At 35.8% G+C, this 19,561-nt stretch overlaps 1 protein-coding gene across 2 annotated transcripts in view; it reads right to left on the reverse strand.

Annotated features, from left to right (window-relative positions):
• antxr2a (ANTXR cell adhesion molecule 2a) overlaps window positions 1-18,504 on the reverse strand; it is a 98,780-nt gene extending 80,276 nt beyond the window's left edge. The window contains exons 1-6 of one of the 2 annotated variants that reach the window (XM_077522440.1): window positions 18,021-18,504; window positions 13,105-13,176; window positions 1,426-1,497; window positions 1,252-1,333; window positions 1,070-1,174; window positions 902-970 (exon numbers count right to left, since the gene is read on the reverse strand). In XM_077522440.1, the coding sequence (XP_077378566.1) occupies window positions 902-970; window positions 1,070-1,174; window positions 1,252-1,333; window positions 1,426-1,497; window positions 13,105-13,176; window positions 18,021-18,214 (594 nt within the window). In that variant the 5' untranslated portion in view covers window positions 18,215-18,504. Of the gene's footprint in view, window positions 1-901; window positions 971-1,069; window positions 1,175-1,251; window positions 1,334-1,425; window positions 1,498-9,174; window positions 9,301-13,104; window positions 13,177-18,020 lie in introns of those variants that run through there. The other variant, XM_077522441.1, reaches the window with a different exon arrangement.
• Window positions 18,505-19,561: the final 1,057 nt, after the last annotated feature.

A 19,561-nucleotide genomic window follows, 5' to 3' on the forward strand; every position in this document is an offset into this window, starting at 1 on the left:
TAGAAAATGGAACAAACAATTTCGGATTTTTGAAGCAACCGCTCAGTTGCTGTGTGAGAGAATCTACAATTGCCTGACCTAACGAGTGAATGAATCTTCAATCGCGATCTTCCGGTGGGATGCAAAGAAAGCAAGCCTTTAATGATTTCACGTGACATCCTGCAATTTGAGCCCATTTAGACCAGGGCGGGTGCACAAAAGTGGGCCAAGGGAGGCCACTCAAGCGGCAAGGGATGAAACCTACTGGAGGATTTTTCATCGCCCCTTTCACACTGAAATGGTGCGGAGAAAAAAGCAGCCATTTTGTCATACGGCCAAGATCGGTTTATTTATTGTGGTATGCTGTTTGCATCAGTGCAAATTTCTGTGAGCCCATCTATGGCATTTTGTATTTTATGTGAGTACCAAGGTTACTTGAGTTAACTGAAACTAACGAAAAAGCTAAAACTAAAAAAATTTTGTTAAAACAAAATAAGGAAAATGCTTTTTAAAAAACGAAAACTGAAACTACGTTTCATGTTTACAAAACTAACTAAAACTAACTATAATTATAGGAAATTATGTCCTTTTTGTTTTAGACTGATTTTAAATGTGATTTTAAGTAGATTTATTTTGATATTAGTCAGAATAAGGACAAAAGTGATGTGATCTAGCAGCAGCCAATAGAAAAGCACCTTCAGATGACATCGCCCCCATGGTGTTTTTTGAATATTGCGCACAAGTAATACGCACTTAAAAAAAAAAAAAAACTAATGAAAACTAACAAAGTCTACATGACAACTAATAAAAAATTAACTAAATTAAAAAAATAAAATAAAAACTAAATAAAAACTAACTAAAACGAAAAATTCCAAAAACTATAATAACCCTGGTTAGCACTGAGCTATAATTGTTCTCTCACCTGCTGCTCATCAAAGTCCTTGATGCCAACGCAGTAGACACGAGCGCCGTACTTTCGTGCTTCCTCCGCCTTCGGGACACCCAAAAACATTTTTTTTTTAAATGAAATAAAATTATGGAATATCAAAAATTTCAGCCTGGAAAAAGAACCAGATAAAGACGGTTTGACCTGTTTGACGGTGAGCTCGTGAACAAATACTTCCAGTTTGCCGTCTGTCAGCGCCAGGATGATGCTGGACGACTTGACGGTTTGCTTCCGGATTTGATCCGTGGCCTGCAGGGTGAAAACATGCAAAAAAAAAAAAAAGTCAGCTTCATTTGTCGTAGCTCCACGCGAGAGGGTCCGCTCACTTCTTTGATGCCCTCGTGCATGTACGTTTCGCCGGCCGGATTGACCGCACGCAGCTTTTCCAGGCCTTCTTCGATCTCGTACCTGAGAACACAAAAATATGTTGTTGTTTTTTGGAGGACAAGCTACCGCTGTTACGGCAATGCTAACATGTTAGCAACAGAGCGCTAACTTACCGATCCCCAGTCAGCGGGAGGAGGACGCGAGCTTGGGCTGAGAATACGATGAAGGAAACTCTCATCCTGGGACTGAAGAGTGAAAAAAATAAATAAATAAATAATGAATATATAAAAAACCTCATTACGTGTATTACGGACCAAGTTCAAGTTATGATAACAAAATAGCATTTTTCCTACTACAAAGGACAACTAATATGAATTTAGAATTTGATAACAGGTTCACTTTTAGTACAATTTGAGTTGGGCAATTCATTGATTTGCTCAATAATTTGTGTTTAAACTAGTGCTGTCAAACAATTCAAATTTTTAATCTGATTAATCACAATTTTTAATTTTGATTAACTACGATTAATCAGCTAAATTACTTGCGTATTTGCGTAATATAAAATAAATATAAAATAACATAATATTTTGACATTAAAGGCGCTGTCTGCCAGTTTCACTCTGGAAAAGGCACTTTTCACATTTCTGTTGGTGAGTTTGTCCTAAACCCGCACCCCCCCAGCCTGTATTTTACCATTTTGTGTTTGTTTTGTAAACAGCGGGACGTTTCTGTGGGAAGACAGTATTTACAACCCTCCAGCCAATCGCAGAACGGGGGGGTGGCGTGTCGCAAACGGGGCCGGGCGAACGTGTCAGCTGCGTGACGTCACTCCCACGGCAATTTGAAAGCACGCACGGATTTTTTTTTTTTCCACTCACTCACTCACAGCAGTTTACGTGTGTGAATGAGTGAGTGAAGAAAAAAAACATCCGTGCGTGCTTTCAAATTTTTTTTTTTTTAGGTGAAAACATTTTCTGAAAGGGACAGGAAGATTTTCTTGAAGGCGAAATACATTTTTTGAGGGGTTTTGTGGGTATTTTTTAGTGGTTTAAATAATTTTGGGGTGGATAATATTTTTTGAGGATATCTTAGATCAGCATGCAGTGAACATGTCACATACCAGTGAATGTCGTGCACCAGCCAAGACACAAGATGCTGCATACAAAATCCTATATTAGCGTTGGAATTAATGGTATCGGCATGTTACTTGTGAGTAGTCACCGATACCGATACCACACCACTGTTTTAATGCAGTATCGGCACCTCTACCGATACCAGTATCAACACTAATACACACATATACATATACATATATATATATATATATATATATATATATATATATATATATATATATATATATATATATATATATATATACATATATATTAGGGGTGTTAAAAAAATCGATTCGGCGATATATCGCGATACTACATCGCGCGATTCTCGAATCGATTCAATAATCGGCAGAATCGATATTTTTTATTTTTTATTTTTTTTATTTTTTTTTAGGATTCACACCTTGAGCATGGAAGAATGTTATATGAACGGCACATTAAGCCTTAATATTTTTATTTTAATGCTGTTCAAATGTGAAACAGATTGCAAACTGTTTGTGTACAGTGGCTCACGGTTATAAGCCTCAAGTTTTAGATAAATATATTCATACAAATCTTACAGTGTACATGTACAAATTTACTGATAGTGTTTTCTAAATTTGAATGGAAAAAAATCGCAACAATCGACTTATAAATTCGTATCGGGATTAATCGGTATCGAATCGTGACCATTCGTATCGGGATTAATCGGTATCGAATCGAATCGTGACCTGTGAATCGTGATACGAATCGAATCGTCAGGTACTAGGCAATTCACACCCCTAATATATATATATATATATATATATATACATACACACACACAGTCTTCCCTCGCTATAACGCGGTTCACTTTTCGCGGTCTCGCTGCATCGCGGATTTTTTTTTAAGTGCAATTTTGCATATTTTTTGCAGTAATATACCCATTTTATAAAATGTATGAAGTTTTGAACATTATCAATGTTTGAACAAGAGAGAAATGTGAGAACACACACACACACACACATAAGGTAAATTGTTCAGTGGACTTTTTGCTTACAAGTGCATGAAATCCACAACAAGCAGCAGTTTGTCAGAAAGCAAACCGTTTAGCCTAATGCTAACAATGCAAAATGCCATTGATGGGCTAACAATGAGAAAAGTGTCTAAATTGTGTGGTAGGGGATTTTAGAGCCTTAAAACATTTATAAGAATTGTAAAACATAAAGCTAACTACTTCGCGGGTTTCATTTATTGCGGGTATTTTTTGGAACCTAACCCCAGCGGAAAATGAGGGAACACTGTATATATATATATATATATATATATATATATATATATATATATATATATATATATATATATATATATATATATATATATATATACTTTTTTCTTTTTTTTTTTTGAGGGGCAGGGTTTTTTTATTTTCTGGGGGATATTTCTATTTAGTTTTTATAGTTGAGGAGAAAAAGATTTTGGGGACTGTATGATGAAAAGATTTTAGGATTTTTTTTATTTTTAAAAATTGTTTCTGGGAGATTTTGTGGGAAAATATTTGGGGAGAATATTTAATAAACCAAAAATAAAAGGCGTTTTTTCGGCAGAAGCACGTTTTTAAATTAGGGATAGCAAAGATTTTTCTGCAGTGAAAATATTTGGTGGGGATTTTTTTTTTAAACATTAAATGTATTTGGGTGGCTTGGTTTATTATTATGATTATGATTATTATCAGGCAGTGATGGCTAGACCAATTGGGGTGTTAGATGGCTATGAATTCAATATTTTTTTCAACACGTGATATAAGCACAGTACTAAATTTAGCGTCTTTTTTTTTTTTTTTTTTTTTAATAATACGCAGCTTGTGTCTGCCTGAAGGAAGTCACAGTTAACATGCTGTTTGCTGCGATATGAGTCACGTCCTGCAGGGCAGAAATATGGACACAAATATGTACCTGACACTTTTAAACGCCACACCGGACGACGCCAGCTGCAATTTGATGACTAAATTGTATAAATTGAAACCTCCACTTCCAGAAAAAAAAATCAAATCCATTGCCTACGTATGTGTACATACACCATTTTGACGTCATGTTTTTTCCACTTTTTTAAAAGGACATTCACACGTCGGAGGGTGACAAATGGTATGTTCCGCTTGGAAAGAGGATCTTGCTATTTGCCAAATTAATATCATGCAGCTAAAGTTGTTCCGACACCTTCTCCGCCATCGAATTAAAGCGTTTTCGTGACCTTACATATGTGCAAAAAAAATAACATTTTTCCACTCTAAAAATAACAGTGAAGTTATTTGTACTTGAAGTAGTAAAAACAAAGAGTTAAAGCCAAGTAGAATTGAGCATTATAATTCTGCAAAAGCGCTAATACGTTTTAAATGGTAATATCAATTTACACTAGGAGGTATTGTTTTCCAAATGTTAGATTTTTGTGCTTTTAAAGCTTAACTATAGCTTATTAGATCCATATTCCATGTTAATGTTTGTTTGTTTATTGAACATAAACATAGACAAATAGCAGAAAAGAAAATTTAAAATAAAGAAGAAACATACAATCATGAGTGACAGTTTACATGTTCAAAGGGAATAGGAAGAAGTTGAAAACTTATCTAGTCCCACCCCTTATTCTTTGTATCTTTTGACTTATTTCATTATTGAGACAATAACAATACTTTTCAATAAAAGAAAATGTGTAATCCTGCTCGTATAGCGTATGTACGTAAAATTCAGAGGAATACATGATAATAATACGATAATAATCCTCATACTCATACAATTTTTATTACACTCGTACTGGAACATCGAAAAAATAAAAATAAATACATTTCTGAAATTTTACCCGCTCATATCTGACTGAAATAATGCTCTTGAACTTCGCTTTTAAACATTTTTTTAAACTCAGCAAGTGACTTGCATCTTTTCAGGTCAAGACTAAAATTATTCCACAAATTAAAACCGCTTACAAAAACACACATTTGCTTCATATCTGCTCTTAATTATTTTTTTTGTGCAAGCAATTTCTTATTCATTTGGATGGTTAAAATGTGTATTTAGTTTTTTTTTGTAGGTGATCTGCAGGTTTAAGTGCACCAGATTTTTATTTTATTTTTTTGCTGGTGACAAATTTTGAGGAGCGGGTGATGTGGGCCTCAATATTATGTTGCAATATTTGTCATTTTGACACAAATACTTTGCGAATTTTATCATTATTATTATTTTTGATTTCCAAAGAAAATATAGCAAAGTTGTGTAGAATTTCAGGTTTAGTGCCCTTTTAACAAAAAATAATAATAAAAAAAAATACTATCTTGGAAATGTTGTAAAGTATGGTCCGCTTGTATGTTTTGTTCCTTTGTGTTCAAAGTGTAAAAGGGAATTGCAAATGAGGACATATTGGGTGGAAAGACAAAATGTGAGACTTTTTGCTTTGCCGGGCGTGAAGTCGCAAAGCACACAGCGGCCAACTTGCAGCGTTCCCACAGGCCTTTGTGGGAGCATAAGCTACGGAAATCTGGCGCTCACTTCCACTTTTTAAACTTCTTCCATTTTAAGTTTGGACATTTTTGTTGTGCACTTCTGCTTTTTTCTTTTTTTTCTTTTTTTTTTTTAACATTCTAGTATGGTGTCTCTGTGTCTTGGGACTCGTGAGATTACGACTTCAAAATGATTCATCTCGTAAAACACGATTTAAAAAAAAAAAATAGTCAAACAAATGTCAAGCTTGAGAGTATGAGTATTCGTAAATGGCTATTCTGGTGAGACATTTTGTATAAAAATAAAATAAAATGGGACTTTTACCTTGGAAAAAGTCACATTTTTAATTTTGACAAAATATGAGCATTTGATTTGTAAAAGACATTTGTTACCTTTTAAATTAACAGCTTACCTAGAAAAAAATATGACTTAATTGTGGGAATGCTGAAGCATTCCCACGTCATTGTGATTTTTATTCTCCACACTTTTTTGCCACCTAACAACTAGGGATGTAACGATATCCAAACATCACGATACAATATTGTCACGATATGAAGGTCACGATACGATAATTATTACGATATTGTGGGGGCATTGGCGATATTTAAAAAAAGATCACAATATTGTAAAAAAGAGCTCATACAAAGAAAGCACAATATTGTGTTTTTGTACATTACAGCAATGCATATTACCTACAATCTCTAATAATATTGAGGCACATAATTGGTAATGCAAGCACACATTGATCGCTTCACGAGCAAATTAAGTTCCCCTTTATCTAACAATTAGCATAGATTTTAAACATAGAAGGCCAAAACATCCCTAATGAAAATTAAATTGCACTAATAAACTAGCCACTAGAGGGTGCTAGAACTGCACGAATGGAAATCAACCTGACTTTTTTAAACAGATGTGTTCCTTTTAAATATTGTGAACATGACGACGACGATATTGTGGCAGTTTTAATATCACAATATCATGATACTGCCCTTATTGTGACATCCCTACTAACAACTCCCACATAATACTTCCAATTTTCGCTGTTCAAATTTCAACTAGCTTAAAAATTCACGCCTCCCGGGATATATATATATATATATATATATATATATATATATATATCGTCTGATTACACATTACTTAGAGTATTTACACAATTAAATGTTTAATAACAACATTTCCACATTCATTTTCAATGTAAAGTATCACTTTCCACGCCCACTTCCAAACATATAACTTATCATCATTACAAGGTGATATTGCCCTGTGGCACAGTTGGTAAAGTGCATTGTCCAGTAACGAGGAGGTCATAATTTCAGAATTTATCTCTCAATTTACTTAATGAGCATTCCACATGCATTCACAATCTTAGCATTCAGCTTTCAGCATTCCCACGCAATTTCTCCAGAAATTGCACTTAGCCTAGTTATTTGTAAGCTTATGACATTTTTTATTTATTAAAAATATTACTTTATCTGAAAATAATCCCCACCCTCCCAAAAACTCCAAGGCTTTTAAGTGACAGATTTGGACACGGTAAGGGCTTCATTTTGTAATTTTTCTTAAACAAGATGCCTATTTTATCTTGTGATCCTTTTGTCCTAATTTGCGCTTGAATTTGAGCAAGGGGACATATTGGGTGCAAAGAGAAAGACAAAAAAAGTGTTTTGAACTGAGCATGTGGCCAGAAACACTTTGAATTTGGCGTCAAGTTGCACACGGACGCCGTCCAACAGAATCTGGAATCCGGCAATCTACACAACAGCCGCAGTATACATCCACCAAATGACGTCGCCATCGTATACGTGAAGTTGATGCCAATCCGCGCGGCGGCATGTTTGATGACTTCCTGTCGGGGATTGGTCAGACGTAGCGTAGCCATTAGACACACACGGCGGAACAGAAGCGTTCCTGGTGTGCGGTTTAGGGCTGGGGAATCTTCGACAGATTGTACGACGCCTCCCGGCCGTCTTGATATACGTCGTAGTACAACGGGAGGGTGGGGTGGGCGATTGTCTGTACAGCTTCTGGTTTTACCACAAATACACGGACACTTTCGGGTAAGGCTCAGCAGAAAAGTGCTCCCAAAGGCACACAGAGTATGTATGCATGTATATATATATATATATATATATATTAGGGGTGTTAAAAAATCGATTCGGCAATATATCGCGATATTACATCGCGCAATTCTCGAATCGATTCAACAGGCGGCTGAATCGATTTTTAAACTTCCATTTTTAATGGAAAAATATTCAACAAAACGTCTTACTTCGGGTTAGGGTTCACACCTAAAGCATGGAAGAATGTTATATGAACGGAACATGAAGCCTTAATATTTTATTTCAATGCTGTTCAAGCATGAAACAGAATACAACCAGTATAAGACTGAAGTTTCAGATAAATAAATAATACATTTTCATACAAATCTTACAATCTACAAGTTTACTGATTAGTATTTTCTAAATTTGAATGAAAAAAATGGCAACAATCGACTTATAAATTTGTATCGGGATTAATCGGTATCGAATCGAATCGTAAGCTGTGAATCGTGATACAAATCGAATCGTCAGGTACTAGGCAATTCATACCCCTTATATATATATTAGGGCTGCACAATATATCGAAAATATCGATATTGTGATATTTTCCCAAGCAATATGCATATGGCAAAGACGTGTAATAAGTTTCATATGAAATTTTATGCTTTTATCTGAATTCGACCAGTCAGACGCTAACTAAAATGTGCACCTCTATCCAATAGTTGAACATTATCGAAAGGTAATTAAAATTAATTATAGGGGTGGGCGATATGGTAAAAATGTCATATCACGATTCTTTAAAAATAAATTCACAATCTTGATTTTAATCACGATTCTTTTTATTTATTTATTTTTACATATTTTTAGATAAATCTTCACATTTCTGAACATTTTTGTACATTTAAAACATATTTCCAATGTATATAAAACCCTAAAAGAAAAAAAAACAAAAAAAACAGACATCATATAGCCAACTAAGCTTTCTGAACAGGTTTCAATTGAAATAGTGCAACTATAGCAGCTGTGGTCGATATTCTCCCAGACTACAGGAGGCAGTAAAGAGTGCCAACGGTGTATGAACAGCACTAGTTAACACCACAATAGAAACTGAAAATGTTTTTTCCTCAATAAACTATCGACAGAAACAGTTTGGAATGAGGTAGCGAAGTAAATAAAACACAGAATTGGAAAGTAGAAAACACTGTTTACGACAGCGTTTGCTCGTCCGCGACTCCGCGTAGTTTACAAATTCTCGTAGGTGCGCGTGTGGGCAATGTGGATTGTGGACGTGTCGCGGCGTGGGGAGAGTTGCGTACCCGTCGGCTGTCGGGGTTCTGAGGTAACCAGGCCGCGTCCCCACGCCGGCCGCGGCCCCAGTCCGGGAGGGAGCGCGAACCGAGCCGGCCAGTCCGGCCACCTCCCCGCAGCTCCGGGCCGCTGTGGCCGGGCGGTCGGAGCTCCCGCGAGCGTCCGACCTATCCGCGACCGCGTGCGCCCTCGGCCTCTCGTTCAAACGTCATTTGCTCTGTGGAGTCGTGAGGTCCTCACAGATGCTTCAGGCTCGAGGTGGAGGAATGGAACAGTCACTTGCCTTCGGTTCAGGGAGACCATGTAAGTTTGTGTGCGTGTTTGTGTGAGTGAGTAAGTGGAGGGAAGAAAAAAAATAAATAAATAAATAAATAAATTTAAAAAAAAAGACCACACGGATGCATCAAGCATAAAACAAGCTTGATCCCGCATAAAGTTGAACTGTATAGAATGTGCCACAGACGATCTTGCCGATCTGTCAGCTTTATGAGATCGTCAACACATTAAAGTTCTTGACGATCTAATATCGTCATATCGCCCACCCCTAATTAATTAACTAAGATTATATTGTGTTTGCTTATTTTGCTGCATGAAAAAAAACTAATTCTTTCTTTAGATAGTAAAAAAGTCATTTTTTTAGGTACATGTGAAATATCGTAATAATATCCATATTGTTATATTCAGCAACTATATTGCATATTGCAAGATTTTCCAATATCGTGCAGCCCTAATATATATATATATATATATATATATATATATATATATATATATATATATATATATATATTAAGGGTGTCACGATTTCGATTTTTTATCGAAATCGATCGAAATTACGTCACGATTTCGAGCATCGAAATAGAAGAGAGGACACACGATTCGATGCCCCCCCCCCCCCCCCCCCCCCGCGCCCGCCGCCACCGCCACCTCCCAGGAAAGCAAATGAGACGCAGCCATTCAGCTACTAGCTAACGGCACTTGTTAGCTGACTTCTCCTGCAGTCATGATGGCAAGCGCGGACAGACACAGCAATGGTGCTTCAAGCCGCTCCCGCTTCTCTCGTCACCAGTTTGGAAACATTTTGCGTTCCCGGTGAGTTATGTCGACAACGTTCACGTTGTCGATAAAAAGACCACAGTTGCAAGATATGCTATGTGCGCGTACTGTACTCGGCCACGGTGTTACGCCCGGCTCGTCAAGGGGAAGGGAAGTAACACAATAACAGAAAATATAGAGTAGATAAACACGGGTCGACTTTAACATCTGAGTAGTTTTAATTGAAATTTCAGGCAGGGGTTTGACAAGGGAGTGAAAGTGGAAGGTGAACAAATAATAACCGCATTTGACAGAACTGACAGAACGGAGGAGAAACAACAATAACCAATAGGGGTATAATACACGGATACACAATAGCGTCGCGCTGGCACAGTCGTCCAATCGGAGTGTCGCGCTGGCACAGTCGTCCAATCGGAGTGTCGCGCTGGCACAGTCCTCCAATCAGAGTGTCGCGCTGGCGCATTCAAACTGAAGTACCATTATACGGGCACCAGCCGACACAAACACACACATACATACTAGGGGAGCGGAGCCGGCGGCGGGCCCGAGCCGCCAGCCGTAACAACGGGAAACACGACAAACATGACGGGACATTTACGCAGGCATCACAAAGATTTAGATTTATCAAATTCAACTAGAAGTGGGAAAACAACGGTCCAACCAACTATTTCATCCTCATTTACAGTGAAACTTCCACACACTTCAGCTCGCGCGAAACGCCAGATCCATAGGTCTATTTATAGCAGCAGACCTGCAGCCTTGGAAAACGCTGGATTCAAACATTTAATTAGTGTACTTGAACCACGCTACAGTATGCCCAGCAACTGTAAATGTTGGGATATAGTTTGTTCAGGCTGTATTTGTTCCATGACTTTGGATACAATATATTTTTTGTTGTTGTTGCACATTGCACATTATTTTAAGAGGAACGCACAGCACACTGTTGTAACCAAAAACAGTCAATAGATGGCAGGCACCCACTGTGACTTTTTGCTTTTGTTTTTTTATTTTTTATTTTACACTTTAGTAAGAACAAGACGGTTAACTTTATATTGTAAATAAATTCTTTGAATTTGATCATTCCTGCCTAATGTCAATTATCATATATTACATAAATTTACACAAAAATAATATGGAAATTGCATCACCTATATGTAGCCGATCTTTTGAAATAAGATTTACTGTACAATGAATAGAACCAATGATCATAGACTAGCCTTAGCCTACAGAAGCATATGCCTCTGTGTTATAAAGTGGGGGAGCGGAAAAAAAAAAAAAAAAAAAAAAAAAATCGAAAAAAAAATCGAATCGTGACCCCAAAATCGAAATTTAAATCGAATCGTGGAGTTGGCGAATCGTGACACCCCTAATATATATATATATGTACTTTTTTTTACTTAATTTAAATTTTTTTCCTAAAACAATTGGATGAAAAAAAACATTTTATGAGAATTAAAATATATTTTCACAAATCTTTTGGAGGACGCAATCTATCAAGAAAAAAATTTAGACATTTTCTGTCATTTGTCTTGAGAAAAAAATCTAATTAGGAAGTTACGAAAATGCATACTTATCATTTTCCATAACAAATTGTATTAAAAAAAAAAAACAATAATACTAAAAGGAAAAAAAATTATTTTCAAGAAAAAATTTGAATTTTAAGGGAAAAAAAAAAAAGTAATTTTGTAAGAAAAAAATTGATTAAACTCAACTTACAAGTATCTTTTAAATAATAAGTAGTAAATACACTTTTCGCGGTCTCGCCGTGCTGTGGATTTTTTTAGTGCGATCCTGTATGTATTTTATTTATTTTTTACAGGAATGTACCCATTTTATAAAATTCATGAAAGTTTGAAAATTGAGAATGCTTAAATAAGAGAGAAATATGAGAAAAAGTAAATGCCTTGATGAGAAAAGCGTATAAATTGTGTGGTGAGGGGTTTTAGAGCCTTCAAACATTTATAGTAAATGTAAAACATGAACTTTGCGGATTTCTTTTGTTGCGGGTTTTTTTTTGGAACCTAACCCCAGCGGAAAACGAGGGAACACTGTACATTGGCAGGACTAAAACACGGGAATTTTACCACCACATAACCTCACAAAAAAAACAAAAAAACAAACAAACAAAAAAAAACAGGAGAATTTTTCAAACTAATGTCAAAATCTTGCTGGAATCAATTCCTATATTTTAGGATAAGAAGACGGAGAAACGTCAGCGGCTTGTCCATCTTACTGTATACATTGTCCGGCCGTCGAAGATAGTATGGTGGAGGGGAGTGGGGGGGTGTGATCGGCGGGGGGGTACGTGTGGCGGCCACTCCCGTGGCAAATGGCCGTTCTCGCAGCCCAGAAGAGCGTCCGACTCCGCCACCCACTCCCACCTGCTGCCTTTGCTATTTTCTTCAGGCGGGCGAACGAGTGAGCGAGTGAGGGAACGAGCGACGCTTCTGGCGGGGCCGCCGCCGTCTGTCCTGAAGCTGAGCTGGCAGCCGGCGCTAACACTTCGAAGACGGACATTTTTTATTTTTTATTTTTTGGTCTGAAGAGGACGCTCGGCCTCGTCCTCCGTAAGTTGGGAAAGGAGCCGCGAGTGTTTTTTCTTTTTTTTTTTCAGAGGCCGGCGAACGTGCGAAAGCGTGACACAGTTCCAAACGGGAACAAAAGTGCCCGATTGTGAAGCCTCCAATTGTTTAACGACATCGACGAGACTTCATCTAGTAGTAGAAAAGTTCACCTTTAAGTCCGATTTGTTGTTTTGTTTGTAAAGGCAACTTTATTGGATGGTTTCGTACGCAAAAGTAACTCAACGTGCTTCACAAAGTTCAAAATACAACACAAGGGGAAAAAAAGAAGCGTGCGATTTTGGCCACGCACCGACTCACCTGACAAATCTGTCGGTGAGATTGCGGACAAAGGAGTAGATCTCAAACCAGTCGGTGGAGACGCTTCCTGACCTGAAAAGGAGACAACACTGCAGCTCATCTTGTGGCATATGTCAGCAAAAATCTAATTTGCTATAGAAAGTGAAATCCGGGAAAGGTTAAAGGAGGCTGAAATTCACCAGAACACGAAGTGGCAGAAACATTGGACATCATGAGACCGTTTTGGTGATTTGGTAAAGCACAATGGAGGGGCAAAAAATTGTACCATGAGGAGAAAATGTTTTTTCAGGGAAAAAAAATTGGCAGATCTCATGATATTTGTAATTTTTTTTTCCAATTATTTCCATTTTGATAAGACTTAAGACACATTTTGGGGGAAATGTACTTTTTTTTTTTTTGCAAAGATATTATATATATATATATATATATATATATATATATATATATGTACTTTTTCAGTGAAAATTCCTATTTTTTTTTGTCAAGAAAAATTTTAATTTTAGATCTGACAATATTTTTAATGGATTTTTTTTCAATTTTGATAAGAATTAAGACACCTTTTGTGGGAAATATATATATTTTTTTGCAAAAATATTTGTACTTTTTTCAGTGAAATTTCCTATTTTTTTCTGGGGGGGGGATTCAAGAAAAATTGTAATTTTAGATCTGACAATATTTTTAATGGATTTTTTTTCAATTTTGATAAGAATTAAGACACCTTTTGGGGGAAATATATTTTTTTTTTGCAAAAATATTTGTACTTTTTAAGTGAAAATTCCTATTTTTTTCTGGGGGGGGGATTCAAGAAAAATTGTAATTTTAGATCTGACAATATTTTTAATGGATTTTTTTTCAATTTTGATAAGAATTAAGACACCTTTTGGGGGAAATATACTTTTTTTTGCAAAAATATTTGTACTTTTTAAGTGAAAATTCCTATTTTTGGTGGGGGGGGGGGGTCAAGAAAAATTGTAATTTTAGATCTGACAATATTTTTAATGGATTTTTTTTTTAAATTCAATTTTGATAAGAATTAAGACACATTTTGGGGGAAATATACTTTTTTGCAAAAATATTTGTACTTTTTCAGCGAATTCATATTTTGAGGGGGAAAAAAAAGGAAAAATTGCAATTTTAGATCTTATGATATTTTTAATAGATTTTTTTTTTAATTTTTGCAATTTTGATCAAAATTAAGACACATTTGGGGGGAAATATACTTTTTAGCAAAAATATTTGTACTTTTTCAGTGAAAATTGATATTTTGAGGTAAAAAAAAAAAAAATTAATTACAATTTTAGATCTGACAATATCCATCCATCCATCCATCCATCTTCTTCCGCTTATCCGAGGTCGGGTCTTGGGGGCAGCAGCTTTAGGAGGGAAGCCCAGACCTCCCTCTCCCCAGCCACTTCAACCAGCTCCTCCGGCGGGATCCCAAGGTGTTCCCAGGCCAGCCGGGAGACATAGTCTCTCCAGCGTGTCCTGGGTCTTCCCCGGGGCCTCCCGCCGGACAATATTATATAAGATCTGACAATATTTTTAATGGAATTTTATTTTATTTTTTTTAGTTTTGTTAAAAATTAAGACACATTTTGGGGAAATATACTTTTTAGCAAAAATATTTGTACTTTTTCAGTGAAAATTGATATTTTGAGGGAAAGAAAAATCAAGAAAAACTGCAAATTTAGATCTGACAATATTTTTAATGGATTTTTTTCCCATTTTTTCCATTTTGATAAGACACATTTTGGGAGAAATATACTTTTTTTGCAAAAATATTTGTACTTTTTCAGCGAAAATACATATTTTGAGGGGGGAAAAAAAAAATCAAGAAAAATTGTAATTTTACCAGAAAAAAGTCAATGTTGTTTTTACTTTAATCAATAGTAATAATAATAATAATAATAATAATAAGAAGAAGAAGAAGAAGAAGAAGAATAAAATAAATAAATAAATAAATAAAAACGATCTTATAAGAATAAAGTTGTTTTTTTTAGAATTTTTTAAAATCAAACAGTTACAATTTCTCAAAAATTAAGAAATTTTGAGAGGGGGGGAAATCCCTTCTAAGAACATTTTTTCCCTTGAATTTCATTTTGATTCTCAATTTTGAGAACACCCATGAAGAACAAGATATGTTGTTTTCAGGAAAATAAATCCAGAAAAAAAGTCAGAATTTCACATGAATTATATTATTTACCTATGAAATAATTAGGTTAGGGAGAAAAAGATGTTTTGAGACTATATCTAAAAAAAAGAAAAAAAAATAGGACTTTAGCCTTTATACAAAATTTGGAGAATAAAATCAGTCTGATATCAGTAATAAATAATATAATAAATAAATCAGTCTGACATACTTTACTTCTTTTTTTTTCCTCACTCACAATGTTGAAAAACGCTGACTATAATGTCCGGCAACTGTGTTAGTAGTCATTTTATGGAAAGGCGGGTACTTAAAAAAAAAAAAAAAAAAAGCAAGCAACTCTGTGGAGTCCTGAAGGAGTGATCACCATAAAATGAAATCAAAAAAACATGTCAAGTTCTTGGGCAGGAAGTTGAGCGTTTTCTGTGATGATGCAACTCTTCCTGCCTGTGTTTGCATCATCATCATCATCATCATCATCATCACGGCCAGCGAGCCAATGCTTGAACTTGTTTTGATGACTTCAAAGTAACACAAACGTGCGGCCCCAAAGCCAAAGCCAAGCCCAGCGTCCGTCCGTCCGTCCACGTCGCCATGTGGACGGACGCCAGCTGGTGGTCCCGCCCCGGAATGCAGACCATGTGCCAACTTTTTTTCTTGAAACCTCACAACGTTAGTGTCCTGTGACTCATTATTAATTACTCATCTGTGTTTTTTTTTGTTTTTTTATAAATCACTCATTTCAAGGAACAAAGCCATCTTTCAGTAGGAGGAAAAAAAAAAAAAAAAAAAAAAAAAAGACTAGTACAGTAAACACAGTTGTTAGGGGTTGTTTTCTAGAAAAAATACTTTTTTAAGGAAAAAGGTCTCTTTCAGCAGCTAGTCTGGGGGGCGGAGTGGTTGGGAAGTTAAGTTACATGGGGAAAAAAAAAATGGAAAATCGAGACAAAAAAAATACCTAAATTAGGCATGGGTCGATTATAATTTGACGGTTTACCGTGGTTTTAAAAAGTTAAGCAAGCTGAGCAATAGAAAATACTGCAAACACAGACAGTTTTTTTGTTTTTTTTTGTTTTTGCTGTGATTAATGTGCATTGTTCTAAAAGAAAAAAAAACTGCCAGCAGGTACGAGTTAGCCGAAGGAGAACATGAGTAGCCCAAGGGTTTGTTCTGAAAATAGTTCACTGATGGCACACTAAGAAGAATTAAAACAGTAGTAGAAGTTTAAACATTTATTTATTTATTTATTTAACATTGAAGATCATGACACCGTTTGGTGAAGCACAATGAAGGGGAAAAAAAATGTAACATTAAGAGAAAATTGTTTTTTTCAGGGGGGAAAAATGTCAGATATTTTGCATGGATTTTTCCAAATTTATTTATTTATTTATTTGCAGTTTTTTTTGCAATTTTGACAAGAATTAAGACACATTTTGGGGGGGGGGGGATATATATATATATTTTTGCAAAAATATTTGTACTTTTTCCAGTGAAAATTCATATTTTAAGGACAAAAAAAATAAACAAAAATTGCAATTTTACCAGAAAAAAATCTGTTGTTTTTACTTTAATCAATAATAATATTATTTATTTATTTATTCAAATGTAACGCGATACATCTTCTGTACTAAAAGTTATATATTTTGTTCATAGATTGTGTTCAATGGGGGATTTTTTTATTTTTTATTTTTTTATTTTACTCAAAATATTTCCAAAAACAGAGCTGTTATTTTAATACTACGATACCACCTTTTTTTTCCCCTCTTTTTCATAACATTAACCTCTGATTGTAAATTCCAGACAGACGTGATGAATGTGCCATATTATCTTTAGTGAAACAATCATTGATACTGTTTTTGTTTTTGTTTTTTGTTTTTTTTTATTCAAGTAAATTTGAAGAAAAAGTTAACGATTTAACACGATTATCACAATTAACACTTTAACTCGGGCTTGATCTCTGCTGTGTTGTAAACATGCGGTCTGTTTGTCAGCAGCAACAAGCTAAGATAGCTTGAAGACTTCGATATACAGCAAGACGAGTATACCTGGATATAAATGATTTCATAAATTACAATTTACAGCATGAAAGTAGTGATTGGCGTGCTGTTTCAACCAAAAAAACAACATACCATAAGCTTCCACTTCCACTTTGCCCTCCAACAAACTCCATTTTTTTTGTAGCTAGCGGCTCCAAACAACTCGTTTCAATGTGTTTCAGTAACGTAGTGTCCTACTCGGGACATTTTTTTTTTTTATGACACTTGACATATTTCCCACTTTTTAACGAAAACGCTTGCCAAAAGTCAAGCTCTCTATATCCATTCGTTATGGGAGCCTGGCCCTCCGGGAGGCGGAGCGGGAGCTAAGAAGTGACGTCGGCTGGAAGGGTCTTTGCCATGATACATTAGCCAGCAGTCAATTAATTTTGCGTTTGGGCAATTCATCAAAGCAACAACATTTGTAGCTATTATGCAAATTGCCATTCTGCGTACATTAGCATCTCCGCCTTTTAACAGATTGGAATGCAATCAACAGGAGAACATTTATCTAGTTCAAAACAGGTGTGCTATTACTTTTTTCGAGTTCACTCACTTATTGGACTTTTTATTTACAAAGCCATATTGTTGTGCCATTCACAGCTGGTCACAGCCACTCTAAAAAGGCATATTTACATGGTACCTGGTGTTGTTATGGTATTAGCTAGTTATCAACACATTTGTGCCGCCATATCTCATTTCATCACACAAAGAAACTCGTGACATTGTCTTACTTGTCGAGGACAAAGTAGAGGTCGTAGGCTCCGTGGCAGGATGCTTCCTCCGCCCAGCCCGTCGAGGCTAAAACGCCCAGCAACAGCGCGCCGAGGGCGGCCGCGCGCCACCACAGCTGCCCGGGCAAAAGTGGACTCGCCGGGGAGAAGTCGGGCGACTTCTTGGACATTTTCGAACGTTGGTCTCGAGACATTTGCAGCGGAAGGAGAAGACGACGACGACGAGTGACAAGCTTACATGTCAAATGAGCGCTTTCAACAAGTCCACGTACGGCGACATGTGAAATACAGGAAATTACCGCTCAGGCGTCATCGTTGTTGACTCACACTTCGCTCACTCGCATCCGAGAGAAACTCCGAACGAACGCCGAGATTCGAGTGCACGCTACTTTGGAGGAAAAACGGAGAAAACGTGAGACAATTTGTGTAAAAGAACCGTTGCGACACACAGGAAAACTTGGATGAAGTTGAACTTAGTTGTGATGCGTTCAGAGACGCTCGGATTTGTGAATTTCTTCTTCACGCAAGCTGGGAAAGATGATAATCACTAAAATCGTCAATCAAGTGTAAAATAACACATTTTAATCATATTTTTATAGCGACTTTCAAGGTATCAGAGGGCGCTTATTTTGAGAAGTCCAGAAAATGTATCTAGTAAGTATGCTGTTATAAGAAAATCTGAGTGCTGTCATATTTTTAAAAGAAGGTATCGCCAAAATCTTTTTTTTTTTGTGACAAGCGCCCCCCCCACACACACGCACACACACACACACAAAAGTTTTGTTTTGTATTTGTTTGTTTGTTTTAGTTTTTTTTTTTTTTTTTGCGAAGTCTTATTAATTGTACATTTAACTGGAAAAAAACAGTTGATTTTTTTTTTTTTCTAATGAATTGTTGTTGTTTTTTTAGGAAAAATATATTGATTTTTATTTTTGTGAAGTCTGAATTGTACAACATTTAATTTGGGACAAAAAAACATTTAATTTGCAAAAAAAAATAACTTCTTTTTGAGGGGGGAAGGGGGCACCGATCTTATGAGAAATTTGAGAACTTTTTTTTTCGAGGAAAATCTTTTTTTCCCCAAAAAAAAGTTTGTTTTTTTTGTTGTTGTTTTTTTTTAGGGGAAAAAAATATTTTGATTTGTTTTTGTTTTTTTTGCAAAGTCTTAATTGTACAACATTTAATTTGGAAAAAAAACTGATTTTTTTAGGGGGAAGGGGGCACAGATCTTAATGAGGAATTTGAGAACTTTTTTTTATTTTAATTTTTTTTTTAGAATTGTATTTTTATTTACTCAAGTCGGGAAGAAAGACAAAACAATCTGGACAAATATGCTTCATGGTTACTTTTCACGACATGTCACGCAGCAACATGTTTTATCGTACGTATGACATCCCCTCAGGTCATCTACTTTATCAGATACCTTTCCTCACAGGTGGTTTTCAAACAGGAAACTCCAAGACTGTTATCGCTTGTCCAACTTGTTTGAACATGAGTTGGCAATGTTGATGATAAAATAAATAAATAAATAAAAGACGTGA

This window comes from Festucalex cinctus, chromosome 5 (assembly GCF_051991245.1).
Source record: "Festucalex cinctus isolate MCC-2025b chromosome 5, RoL_Fcin_1.0, whole genome shotgun sequence".
Taxonomy (NCBI): domain Eukaryota; kingdom Metazoa; phylum Chordata; class Actinopteri; order Syngnathiformes; family Syngnathidae; genus Festucalex; species Festucalex cinctus.